The sequence below is a fragment of the Xiphias gladius genome, chromosome 14, assembly GCF_016859285.1.
Source record: "Xiphias gladius isolate SHS-SW01 ecotype Sanya breed wild chromosome 14, ASM1685928v1, whole genome shotgun sequence".
Classification (NCBI taxonomy): Eukaryota; Metazoa; Chordata; class Actinopteri; order Istiophoriformes; family Xiphiidae; genus Xiphias; species Xiphias gladius.
The window spans coordinates 12,870,805-12,884,212 of record NC_053413.1 but is presented as its reverse complement, the minus strand read 5'-3'; the positions used below and the strand labels follow the sequence as shown (position 1 = coordinate 12,884,212).

At 43.8% G+C, this 13,408-nt stretch overlaps 1 protein-coding gene across 8 annotated transcripts in view; it reads right to left on the bottom strand.

Annotated features, from left to right (window-relative positions):
- Nucleotides 1-8: 8 nt before the first annotated feature.
- Nucleotides 9-13,408, bottom strand: part of LOC120798499 (myomegalin-like) — a 45,831-nt gene continuing 32,431 nt past the window's right edge. For 2 of the 8 annotated variants that reach the window (XM_040142774.1, XM_040142765.1), the window contains 23 exons: nt 12,341-12,545; nt 12,107-12,223; nt 11,732-11,994; nt 11,393-11,607; nt 11,023-11,140; nt 10,762-10,879; nt 10,556-10,610; nt 8,354-8,598; nt 8,171-8,275; nt 7,899-8,060; nt 7,456-7,713; nt 7,238-7,369; nt 7,033-7,149; nt 6,765-6,954; nt 6,550-6,671; nt 6,067-6,303; nt 5,840-5,941; nt 5,402-5,622; nt 5,152-5,295; nt 4,885-5,023; nt 4,455-4,501; nt 4,147-4,201; nt 9-1,365 (listed from right to left, as the gene is read on the bottom strand). In XM_040142774.1, coding sequence (XP_039998708.1) covers nt 1,226-1,365; nt 4,147-4,201; nt 4,455-4,501; nt 4,885-5,023; nt 5,152-5,295; nt 5,402-5,622; nt 5,840-5,941; nt 6,067-6,303; nt 6,550-6,671; nt 6,765-6,954; nt 7,033-7,149; nt 7,238-7,369; nt 7,456-7,713; nt 7,899-8,060; nt 8,171-8,275; nt 8,354-8,598; nt 10,556-10,610; nt 10,762-10,879; nt 11,023-11,140; nt 11,393-11,607; nt 11,732-11,994; nt 12,107-12,223; nt 12,341-12,545 — 3,507 coding nt within the window. In that variant the 3' untranslated portion in view covers nt 9-1,225. The remainder of the gene's footprint in view (nt 1,366-4,146; nt 4,202-4,454; nt 4,502-4,884; nt 5,024-5,151; nt 5,296-5,401; nt 5,623-5,839; nt 5,942-6,066; nt 6,304-6,549; nt 6,672-6,764; nt 6,955-7,032; nt 7,150-7,237; nt 7,370-7,455; nt 7,714-7,898; nt 8,061-8,170; nt 8,276-8,353; nt 8,599-10,555; nt 10,611-10,761; nt 10,880-11,022; nt 11,141-11,392; nt 11,608-11,731; nt 11,995-12,106; nt 12,224-12,340; nt 12,546-13,408) is intronic. The other 6 variants (XM_040142766.1, XM_040142768.1, XM_040142769.1 and 3 more) reach the window with 6 other exon arrangements.

Here is a 13,408-nt window from a genome sequence, read left to right as displayed (position 1 = left end):
CTTTGACCTCTTTTTTTTTTTTTTTTTTTTAACATACTGTGGTGTACAACCGACCAAACAGAAAGTGGCCTTAAGAATTTAACTGATCCAACTCTCCTGTCTGCAGTACTTTCATGACAGCAGTTTGATGCCAAAAAGCACCGTTAGGAGGTAAAAGAGGAGGCTTGTGACTGAAATGGAACCTTTCTCTGGTTTTCGTTCTGCTATTCATAACCCTTGGCTGATGGCTGACATACCGTTCATAAGCTTCCTCCACAAATACAAATATAGCTAGTACACAACTATGTAGCAGTGATCACCTACCTCCTCTACATTCCTCCACTGTGTCTTAATGATACATTGTGGGTGTCATTGTTCTTTGCATTGTATTTGCAAAAAAGATTTCCTTGTTAATAAAAGCGCCACGAGAAGTAAACATTTCGGTGGCAGTCATAGTTGAGGATGTCTTGTCTTCCAGTGAGCTGTGTTCGATCACACGCATATAGATATGCGTGTATATGTGTGTAGAATTCCTCTCACAAGCTATTTTAAACATTCATGAACATCTGTTCATCAGGCTTTCTGGCTTTCTGGCTCCCAGGAGAGGATGCTCTTATAAACAGATCTGGTGGCAAATTATAGAAACTTTTTATTTTAAGTCACAAGTTTAATTCTCTGAAGTCTAACTTTGAATTAAAAAAAATTCTCCAATTTAAAATTTGTCTAAATTTCTAAAAATACAAGGTAATTGACAGTAACTTAAATTACCACGATTACCCTAAACATTTCACTGCAACCAGATTGAAAAGATACATCTGGTCTGAGGATCAGGGTCTAAGAGCATCTTCAACCAGCTCCATCAGTAGGACACACGTCACTAAAACCATCAGAGGCACATTTCAAATACCTTCCTCTGTCACACACACGACAAGGCAAATTGCTGACTGAATCACTCAAAGACAATAATGCGTGTAGCGGGGGGAGCGGGCAGACAGTGACAAAATTGCTGAGAGAGTGGAGGGAATTTGGTAAGGCTCAAGGTGCAGATTATACTGTACACATATTGCCCAGAGGAGGGAAGGGTGGAAGCACTCTCATGGATGAGGTGAGGAAGGTGGTGGCGGATGGGAGAGGGCAGGCTGGTATGGAGGGCTGATAGCGGATGTGTGTAGGGGAGGGGTCTTGGCTGTTTCAGCATAGAGGTCAGAGGTCAGAGGTGGTGCATTGAGGCTGGTTCTTTAAAAGTCTAAAGCAGGCATTGGCTGCTGCGCTTTCTTGCCGCCGGACGCTGATTGGCTGCAGCCCCGGAGGCTCCGGAAGCACCGCTGGTCTTCAGGAAATTGCAATCAGCAGGCTGCTCTCTGGCAGCACCTCCTGGGCCCTCAGCTGGATTTAGTTACAAAAGGAGAGGAGGAAAAAAAGATGTAAGTTATTATTCAACAATTCTTAGACAGCCTGATAAAACTAACAAACTGCTGGCGAGGTGAAATTTTAAAGGAATAGTTAAAAATTTGGGGAAATACACTTATTTGCCTTCTTGCAGAGTTAGATGAGAAGATTGATAGTACTCTCGTGTCTGTATGGTAAACATGAGACTATAGCCAGGAAATGGCCTAGCTTAGCACAGCGGTGTAATTTCCACTTGCGATGGGGGCCACATCTCCCCCTCATTTTTCAAAATCTTATTTTTGTCCTCCTCACTTTTATTGTTTCAGGTTGATTTTCTTTTGTTTTGTTGTCAGGTTGTTCTCTTGCTGTCCAGCCACCATAATCCAGTTGAGAGAAGATCTGAGATGATAAAAATGTCGATGCACTCTAACACATTTGTGTCACTTTCCGTTATTATTGTGCCCCCAATGCAATAAGGAGCAGCAAGGTGTGGTGTGGTGTGGGGAGAGGTCTGCCTTGGCCCTAGGTTTCGCCTCTCAGGCTACATACAGGCTGGCTTACAGTGAGTTGTTGTGTCTGTCTGCAGCCTGAGAGGAACAGTGCTGACACTACTCAGGGCTTAAAAAATGGTACGTTTTTCAGATTAATTTATATATCTACAGTTAATATTCTCCTAAAAAGATGCCAGAACTGCACAACTAAATGCAAGACAGTAAAGCAGAGGGCTGTTTGCAGTAAAGATGCAAATACAACATTATCTAAAAGAAATCTTGATATGAAGTACAGTTAGAAGGGTTAGAAGTAACATTAGAAGTTTGTGAAATTTTTGTTTTTTGTTTTACCTCCATTAATATGGAAAACACAATAACCAATTTTATCAATTTATAGTTAGTTATAATTTCTCCACTAGTTGCCTGAAAGCACTGTTAATTAGTGAGCTTTAGAGGTACTGGCTGATTTTAGTTTTACCTTTAGACACAGCCAGGATAGCTGTTTTCAGTCCTTATGCTAAGCTACGCTAACCAACTTCTAGCTCTAGCGTCACATTTAGCATACAGGAGAGGGAGTGGTATCAATCTTCTCACCTAACTCTCGGCAAGAAAGCAAATAAGCGTATTTCCCAAAATGTCAAACCTTCCTTTAAAACAAGTAACACCGCAACAAGGAGCATGTTGCTGTGCTTAATATTAGTTGTCATAAAATCCCCAAAATACGACTGCTTGCAGATGAAGAGCTGAGAATGAGTGATTAGAGAATAAGCAATGCTGTTCAAATGCTCAAATGTCCTATCCCTCACACAAACAAACACATCACACCAGCCCTTCCGTCAAAGGAGGTCATGACCCCGGCCCACGGCCCAGCCGGGGGGGGGGGGGTGCAAAGGTCATGCAAAAGTCTAGGGTTGACTCCTAAATGGGATTCAGTGCGATATTTAAAATAACTTACTGACATATATCACTGACAATACAATTTATATATATTTACATATAAATATGTGTTGACACACACATTTGTCACATTTCAAATTGCCATTTGATACCCGCCACCCCCGGGCTGTTATTATGAAAATGGTGCGGCCCAAACAATTGGCCAGATAGATGTGCAGTAGACAACTCTGCCGCGAACTGAAAAAATGCAGAGTCACCAACAATCGGGGATTTTAAAAGAGAAAGTCCAGAGTAAAGATGGAACGAGAAAAAGAAAGGAGCGGAGAGGCAATGGCTGAAGTTCCGCCTAAGAAAAAAATGTGAAGGAGCACCTGGTATGACCAAGGAAGCCGAATGTAACAATGGTGGGGAGCTAGTCAGACTAGCAAATACAGAGTGGGTGGAGTGGGTGTGGATGAGGGGCCCAATTTCTATATGTCCATATGGCCATATTTCCTAATAACTAGTGTGACATACGCACACACTTTTTTTTTTTTCTGTGTTTTCACTGTTTTTTTCTGTGTGCTGCCTGCCTTGTGGTGTGAATGAATCTAAGTGTCTATGACACCACTCAATCCTAAGACTGAAGGGCAGTAGTTACACACATGAGGCTCTGAAGCTGTAAATAGACTCAGCCTTAATTCAGGGGACATGTACAAGTGAAAAACACTTTGGTGCTGTGGCAGCTTAGTAGATGGATTTGTTTGCAATTTGGTGTCAGCGTTGTGGTTTCAGGAAAAAGCTCAAAGTCTTTTAAAACTCCCATTCAACCAGCTTTACTTACTTGTTGAAATTTGCTAAGTAGCTACACAGGGAGCTTAAGGCTTCGGCCATGACACTGCATATAATATTCATACATACCAAAAACTTAGGCACTGCCATGGCAGTGTCCCAGGTAAAAAAAAACAACGTGAGCAGTGTGTGTGTGTGTGTGTGTGTGTGTGTGTGTGTGTGTGTGTGTGTGTGTGTGTGTGTGTGTGTGTGTGTGTGTGTGTGTGCGGGTCATCTTGTTTTCTACTCAGGACCAGAATAGCAGCGTGCCATCAGTTCCCTTATCTCCCATGTTTTATTTCCCTCTTATAAACACATTAAAATGCTAAAAATAACAGTCAACAGTTAAACCAGGCTGGAGTTCACTGTCGGATGGGATGTTGAAGCAGTGATGTCAGCATGATTAGACAAAAGCAAATCCACACGTAGGTAAAGGCTGCCCCAGATATCAGAACATTACTTTAACTCGTTTTAACCAGAAGGACTAGTCCTACTAATATTACTACAGTCGAGCTGTTCAAATAGAGTATCTGGGACAATGTCTACCTATTTACAAGGCCATGAGATGTCAGACAATTACCAGCATAAGGAGAGGAAGAGGAGGAGCTTAGAGAGGAAAGTCTCAGCTCATTCTTCTGGGGGTTTTAAAAAAGGTGAGGAGAGGAGAGGAGAGACAAATGCAGGACAAAGGAACGAGTGAGACACAAAAGCCAAAAGTGATGAATTTACATCATAAATACCAAAGAATTGAAGACGTCTAGGACACCAGGGAAGTCACAACATACAATATTCTTACACATAATACTGTGACGTATGGAATATGCACACAGATAACCTATACTATGTATGATATCCTGGATAAGTGAGGGTCCATATAAAGCAATTTACCTCTAAATTCGTCCTTGCTTTCTTCAGCACATCCCGAGTCCTTGACACTGCAAAAAACAAGAAAAAAAGGTATGGTTATATTGCTACTACAACACTACACACAACAGCACAGAGATGATAAAAACAAATCAGCACTATATGTGCGACACATATTGACACGTGCAAATGACATCAGTAAAAATAACACATTTCCTTCTAGAGGCTGGTGTATTACAGATCTGTGGGCTCTTTTGGATAATCGTTTATTGTTTCTGTCCAAATCCCAACCTGGAATTTCTCTACACTTCCAAGAAGGGACAGGCAATGTTGTCTACTGAGAATTGCTCTCTCACTTACTTTACCCTATTAGGTCTGTTGTTTTACACTTGCCCTTCCTACATTTTTCCTGTCACTCTCTCACACACACACGCACACGCACACAAACACTTACACTGGTTAACTATGAAGTGCTCCATGCTCTCCTTGGTGCGACTGGTGCTCCTCAGTCTTTGAATTGTCCCCTTAAGAACCTCTTCCTGTTCTGACATACGCAGTTTCAGGGACAAGATCTCCTCCTGCATGCACTGCTCCTACACACACACACACACACACAAATAACATTGGTTACCATGGCTCGACTTTCTTACGTAAACATGTTTGACCGTCAGAGCTCTTGAAGACCAAACCAGTCGAGAAATATCATAATGTGTTTCCAAACCTTCTTCAGGTTTTGGATGGAGGGATCGGTGCTGGGCAGAGCTGCCCTCCAGAACATCTTCAGCAGAGACATTGCCTCTTCCAGGATCTGCCTCAGAGTCCTGGTGTTGGACAGAAGACTCTTCACACATCCGTAGTCCAGAACCTGCGTAAAGATCTCAGGTGGATTTTTGTGCTCTACAGTCATTACTTGATGATTTGTTGAAACTGCTGTGTTAAAAATATTTGTTATATAATATTTTGGCTCTCACCAGTTCGTGGCTCTGTTTCTGGTTGCCCTCCAGCAGTGGTGGGCCGAGGCAAGCCTGCAGGGTGGTCTCCATGCGCTGGACGAGGCTCCGGCCCTCTAGGACTTGCTGTTGCAGAGCACTGAAATCATCCACATGACCAATAGCGTGGCGGCCATTACGGTTTGCAAACGATCCATCAGGGGCCTCCCCCTCTAGCTCAGAGTGAGGGTCCAGAGGGTCTGCTGGAAATAAAAGGTCTTTAAATGACGTTATTTTATTTTTTGTAATGTAAGAGAGAATTTTGTGGAGTTCAGAAGTGACTAAAACAAAATGGCAACAAGCACGTTAGAATCATAACAGGGAGTTATTATTGTTACAAAGCAATACACTCTCCTATAATAAGCCAACAAATCAAAGACAGATTAAGATGCAGTCATGCAGTTGCAGTGTAAGTCACACCATTGGCAGTGCTATGGCTGTCATCCAGGTCTGAGTAGGGAGGACCAGGAGATCCACAATTAAATAGACCAATGTCCCTGACTGGTGGAGACGGAGCTGGGTCTGTGGAGCACACATATACAAGAACCAGGCTTGGACACAACGCAAACCACACCACAGCACGGTGAGCCTCACAAACAGCTTGTGTTATAATATTTTGGAGTCACATCTAGAAGCCTCTGTCTCACCATGTAGCAGCTGTCGTCTGTAGAAGTTTTCTCTTTGAGGGCTGGCAGTGAGGGCAGAGAGGGAGGGAGTCCGAGGAGAGCCGACACCCAGCTTCTGCTCCAGCTGCTTGTGGAGCTCCAGTTGTTTGAGGGCGCTGTTCTCCTGGACGCTGGTTTGCAGCTGGGCCCGCAGACTCCTCACCTCCCCAAGCAGCTCCCCCAGCTCCACCGGTAGACCTGGGAGCTCACACAGGTAGCCTGAAGACAAAATGCAAAATTGCTGGAGAGACTGGGACATACTTCTGGTTAACAATTTCAGCAGTCTATGTTGGCTTTCTTCTACCATGGTCTACCATGATGTCATTCTTGGTACTACCACCAGATGGTGCCAAAGTAAGGAATTCTACAAGAAATCCCACACATATGACTTTATATTAACTGTTTTTTTTCTATTTAAAAAAGGGAATACATTAAGCGTAGCTAGTGTACAATTACAATTCTGACCTTTGTTGGCCTTTGTGCTGGAACATACTCGATCATAAACTTGTAGTTCACTCTGCAGGGAGTGGATGAGCTCCCTGCTCTCACATAGCTGCTGCTGCAGCAGAGACACTTCATGTTGGAGCCTGAGGATACATATGCACAAATACTTTGTGGTCAAATGACAGATATGAAAACACAGACAGGCGCAATTCTTATATGCTCATGAACACAACAACCTGTTGGTTCTCTCCTGACTGGCCTGTCGCTCCTGCCTTAACGTGTTTATCTGCTGTCCCTGCTCCTGGCTGTGAGTCTGGAGTCGTCTTAGCTCCTCCTTCCACTGCTCGGCCTCCAGCTCTGCCTGCTTCAGGCGGGCCCGTGCTGTAAACACAGCCTCCCGCAACTGCACCACCTCCTCACACGTATCTGAGGGAAGAGGAGAGTCCAAATGAGTTAACATGTATATTCTAGTAGAAACATTTTGTTGGCTTTCAGATATAGCACCTGTGCTGGCCTGTAGGCGGGACTGTAGACCCAAGTTTTCTTCCCTCAGGACTCTGATCTCATTGGACAGTTGAGTGACTGTATCCAGTCCCTGTATGTAGATGTTTGTTGGTGCCCCTGGACAAGAAACATGTGTTATTTGATGTAATTTCTTAGAGAGAAAGAAGTGATCATGTTTGGTGTTTCTCAAGGGGGGCTGCCGTACCTCCATCACGCCTGGTGGTGGCCAGTCTCTCTTCTAGCTGCTGTCGGAGCCTCTCGTTAGTCCTAATGGACTCCTCCAGACGCTGACGGAGACACCTCACCTCCTGCAGGTGCTCCTCTATCAAATTTACCCCTAGAGACAAAAAGATCAAATTAAGAATAGCCTGTGATGTTAATACAGAGCAGGCACATAATTGATACAACATAACTTATTCACACCTGCATTGCTGTTTCCTGGCTGGTGTCCAGATGATCCAGAATAGCTTCTAACTGGCTGAACCATGTGCTCCATGTCCCACAAAGTCCCACCTGTCACTAGACCTGAGTCCGACTTCAGCGAGTGGCCTTCAGGGATGCCACCCAGCTGGTACTGTTGAAAGGCATGAGGGGATAGCAGGCTGTAGCTGGAGAGGTCGTGGTGGTTTTGGGCACCAGGTGAGAGAGTGAACAGAGGCTTGTCATGGGGAACTTCAAAGCCTGTAACCATAAAGACACACACAAAAGAGTGAAGATGTGTGGGAAACATGATGTGAAAAAACACTCAAAGGACAAGAGAGGACTATGACATGGTGGTTACACACAGTAGAGTTATGAAAGTTAAGTATTTAATTAAAAATTTAGAATTGAATTTCACGTATGACACACTCTCCCTGGCCCCTCACCCCTGTTCTGCTCATTCATCTGTTTGTACAGCGTGTCCAGTTCTGGGCGAACAGCGATCACAGACAAGGCCCTGGGCCGGGGGTCAGAAGTGACTTCCTTACCCCAGACGTCAGGGCCAGAGGGGACAGAGAGGAAGGAGGAAACAGGTTCACTGAAAAGGGCTGAAGGAGAATGACAGGAAGTGACAGATACAGAACATGGAGGAAGAGGAGGAAAAGAAAATCTCATTTTTGGGTTCTTTGCAAGTCATAGCCATCTGTGAGTCCCATACCTCTGGAGGACTGACTGGTCAAAGCCACAGGGGCTGAGCAAAGCATGTTGGGACAGCTGCTGGAGGACTTGAGGAGGCCATGAGGAGGAGGGAAATATGGACGGACTAGAAGAGGGGAATGGAAGGTGAAAGGATAGAAGAGGCATTTCACAGAGAGAAAGAAAGATTAAGCTTCAACAATACCGTCTGGTTCTGATCCGTGTCCTGGCTGCAGCCGGTGCTCCTCCTGATACTCTCTGGCGTCTAAATCAGAGCACAGCTCCAAGTCTTCATTGGTTCTGTAATCGTCGGACACCAGGGAGGTCCGGTCTGATGGGTCGGTGGTCTCAGAGAGAGCGTGGCAGCTAGATGGGGTCTCAGGACGCTGCTGCAGCTTGGTGTGGAGCGACTCGATAATTTTATCTTTCTGCTGCAGCGCCTTACTAAGCCTGCACGTGCACACAAGGACAAGAATCAGCTATGGCACTCTGAGCTTAAGGAGAGGAAGCAAGTGTGTCTACTAAAAACTGTTTGACATTTCCTGGTACAGAACTCTTTTTTTATACTTAAATTTTACATGACAAAACAAGAAAACAAGAAACAACACTATTACATCTATTTCACAACCACTGACAATTGAGGACAGAATGTTTTTATGTAGCTCCATAATTTACAAATGATAATCAACCAATATAAAAACTTACAACAAAAAGAAAAGAGTGTAGAGCTGCTGCAATGATTAGTCAAATAATCAATTAGTTGAAAAATTTAAATTATTCGGCCATTATTTTGATAATCAAATAACAGTGTTAATAACTTTTTAAGCAAAAAAGCCAAACATTTGCTGGTTACAACTTCTTAAATGTGAGAGTTTCATGCTTCTCTTTGCCATACATGATACTAAACTGAATAGCTTTTTGCATTTTTGGACATTATTTTCTGACATTTTATAGGCAAAACTATTTCATCCATTTTGGAAAGTAAAAATCATTCAGTATAAATGTATACATCTCAGGCTTAGTAATAAAGTCAGTCTTTCCATTTCGTTAATCTTTTTGATGATCTGAAGCAAACTTTCTGCTGTAGGTGGAGTAATTGTGTTTTTTTTACAGTAGAGCTGTTAAATATGCCCGTGTGAGGTACCTACATGTGCATCTCTTACTGTTTCATCTGTCGAAGCATGAACTCCCTGTCTCTCTCCAACAGCATCCTAAAAAAGGCTGTCTCTCTTGCTTGGCTTCAACCAATAGAAAAAGACCACAGAGAGTCCCTGTATATGGAATTGTTCTGAGAAAGCATAGATTTCCACAAAGGAGCCATCTGAGTCTGAGTCCAGTCTAGAAACTGTACAAGTCCTTGATGCACTACAGACAGGGCTGGGCCCTGCAGAGAAAACTACTGACTACAATCTTTGTTTTCTGGTTCTTTTCACTTTACCCAGACTTGTAGACGACCTTATAAATAAAATGTATTGGAAAATGAATTTAAAACAGAAACTCCACAAAAATGCAGTAGTTATAAATACAGGAGCAGATGTCAAAATGAGAGAAATCCATAAATAACCCCCTCTTACAGATCCAACAGTCTTACATTCAGCAGGGTGAGGCACCACCAGTAAAGGACTGTTACACAGTCACACTGAGCCTCCTAAGCCCGGCTGGCGGTGCACCTTTAAGTCTATTCAACTAAAGCAACTTAACAGTAAGGGATCCATACTTTGGGCTGTGTGCGGATTAACAGCAACCTTCTGTCTCCTCTCCAACATAAGGAGCCATGTGCATGCTCCCTCGTGTGCTGCAGTATGTCACATGACAAAGTAAACTAATCAGTAGGACAGAGCTAGTGCCCTGCAAAGTGACTTTATAATTTACAGGGAGATCCACTAACCGGGTGCTGTGGGTGAGGCGAAGGTTGAAAGGCTGGAATTTATCCCGTTTTAATTGTGATTTTATTGACCAGGAGTCTAAATAGTATTAAACACTTGCATGCACTTGTCAAGTGCATACAAGACATAATCTGAACGGTAAAATTTGCAGCCGAATCATTAGGCAGATTATGATTCAGATGTGTGTCCACATTCCGATTTCTCATCTTTAAGCTTGTAAACATTCACCTGTCCTGCACATGTGGACGTCCGCAACCAACCACATGCGCATGTAATATAAACCATTATTCCACCATGGCTATAACATGTCATGCAGACAGCTACAGTGGACTCTGTACCTATTGCAACTCTTTTATATGATTGACGGTGTGTGTATGTACGCATTGAGGTCTATGTCAAACTAATCTCTCAGACTGGCTCCACATAACAGCTCACCTTACCTCCACCTCAAGTTGTGGCATGCTAGAAATTGTTTTTTTCACACATACATTCACCATGGGGACGCGATAAAGTTGACTCACCGTAGGGCAAGCAACTCATGGCCCGTCTTATCATCATGGCTCTCCGCCCGGTCACCTATACAAACCAAAATGAAACAACAGCATAGGAGAGGCAAACAATATTAAAATAAAGAAAATTTAGAAAGTAACAGACCACAATAACGAAAAAACTGTAAAACATGAAGTAGCTCTCTGAGCGTCTGGATTAAGGGGAAGATGTTTCTTACGTCCACTGATCTTGGTGACCACTCTTTGTGCCAGGGCAGTGCTCTGTGCCAACTGTTCTCTAAAGCTCTGACCCATGTAGTAATCGATATCATTAGCTCGCAGCAGCTCCTCAAAGGCCTGAAAGTTGATGAGCATTTGAGCAAGTATAAGAATATCGACCATAAAACGTCCCCAGGTCCATTTTGTGTCAGTAATATCTAGAAAACAGATAATATATCATCGACTGAAGAACTGAATTAATGCAGAGGGGTGCACAGTACCTTAGTGGTATCACCCAGGTGCTGGGTGAGGATATGGCAGACTCCCTGCCCCTCTCTCATCCTCTGCCTCAGGTGGGACAGCTCACGAGCTTGTGCCTGGATCAGAGAGTTGTACTTCCTGTGAAGGGAGGAAAAGCATTGGAGAGGAACACAAGGAACCTCAGTATTAATAGGAAGGTTTGTTTGGTTTCAGAGAACTGCAGGCTTTAAGTCTTATGACTAACCATTCCCATGTGCAACTTGTAACAGATTCTAGATCAACTAAAGATGCCTTAGAGGATACGGGGATAATAAAGGGACCAGCTAACCCTTACAAGGCCCCCCTCCCCTTCTTTCATTTACCACTGCCTCTCTGTCTCTGTCCACTCACCCAGGCCAGGTGGCACATTTCCCCTCTTCTGCTTGGCCTTTTCCCTCCTGTCTGGAGCTCTTCAGTTGTGCCTCCAGTGACTCAACTCGTGCCATCAGTTCTTGTAGCTCCCTCCTGGGCTTGGACCCTGAGCGAATTCCTTGCGTGTCAGACATCCAGCCTTCGTCCTCTTCCACACCGCTGGGGGCAGGTGATGTCTCAAAAGCCCAGTTTACCTAGAAGGTGAGGATAAAATGGCAAAGAAGCAAACAAACAGACAAACAAATGAGCAAAAAACTTTATGAAGGCTCAGTAATTTAACAGTCAGTGATGCAGAGCAGCTGATAAATGTTGCCGTACCTTGCGAGGGGTGCGTTCCAGGCTGGAGGCGTAGTCGCTGGTGGACGACAGGGAGCGCACACGCAGCTGCAGCCCACGGATGACCTTGTGGCAGCGGGTCAGCTGTGAGCGCAGATCCTGGACAAGGTGCTGGAGAGAGGACTCATCCCCTATTTCATAAGCTCCTCTGTTACTGCTGCTGTTGCCAGCATACCAGCTGCTGCCCACACCCTCATAGTCCTGATGATGAGACAGGGATGTGCACATCTCCAGGTCATCAAACTCTGCGGGAGGGTGAGATGAAGAGACATATTGTGGCATGATTCATGAGTGTATTTTACAGGAGAAAAAGAATGTTGGTTATCACGATTTAAGAGAAACTTTCATGTTTGTTACCCGGGCTGCTGGTGTCTTCTCTCTCAGCTTCGTTCTCACTGCGACCACAAGTCTCATAACCCAGATCCTGAAGATCAACCTGCACCTGTTTACTGGCTTGCTGGACCGAAGTCTCTGCTGCAGAGACACAAAAGAGAAATGACTGAAATCTTGTATACTATCGATTGTTTGTGTATGTGTTTATCAGTGTGTCTGCATTCCTTCAAACAGTGCAAGTTCTTGAGAGCAACTCACTGAGCAGATCTCTGTAGTCCTTCAGCTGTTCAGCCTGAGCGTGGACCGTGGCCTCAGACACCATCAGCCTCTCCTGCAGCTCTCTGTTCTCCTGGTGGCTCAGAGCCAGATTGGTGCGCAGGTGGGCCGCCTGCTCGCGGAGACCCTCCTCTTTATCCTGCCAGAGCCCCCCGACCTCACAGCTGTCCCCAGCAGTCTCCACCTCCTGCAACAGCCGAGTGTTTAAGCAACTGACAGGTAATACAAAGGTATGATATCACAGGTATGTCAATTTCATCACTTTAAGAAATGGGAGCTTATGTTTAATTGATCACTACATATAGCAGGACACTAACTGTTAAAATATTTTAACATGGAAATGTGCAGCAGTGAGAACTCCACTACTTCTGTTAACAACCACGAGACTAAAAGAACACAACACCCGTGCACAATGACTGTAAATAGAGAGCAGAGTGATGAGAAGTCAGGCAGAAAACGAGGGCAGGGCTTCGAGGCAAAGCCGTTCTAGCACAGATCACTGAAATCTGCTCTGCAGCCAGCATAGATATTGCTTTATTAACAGAGGTGGACCCTAACAAAGCACCTTTGCTACATTAATCTGCCAGCTGCAGTTCTTTTCCAAAATATGGTTATACGTGCAAAACATACTGTATGATGAGCTTAAAAGCATGATTCATTTTTAAATTACTGCTATTACTTTAAAGTATAGCTGTTATTCACTGCAACCTGTAGAACTGAAAATTTACAAAAACTTTATTGCGCTTCAGTGCCTCAATTATTTAACACTAACCATCCTTCAAAATGAACTTTTACGTGTGATACTTTATTGCCAATAAATTTACAATTATAATTGCTTGGAATTACAAATTTAATACGGACTTTTAATTGCCTGTTTTCCCATCCAACTGTTATTTACCACCTTAACTTTATTATTATTATTATTATAGTTATTATTTGAGGACTTAAATTGTTTGCCATTTTATTCTCTTTAAGACATTGTCAGATGGGTTGAAGAAAAAAGTACTGAAAATTATTTCTGTGTCTGTGTATCATAGTAAAAATGAAGAT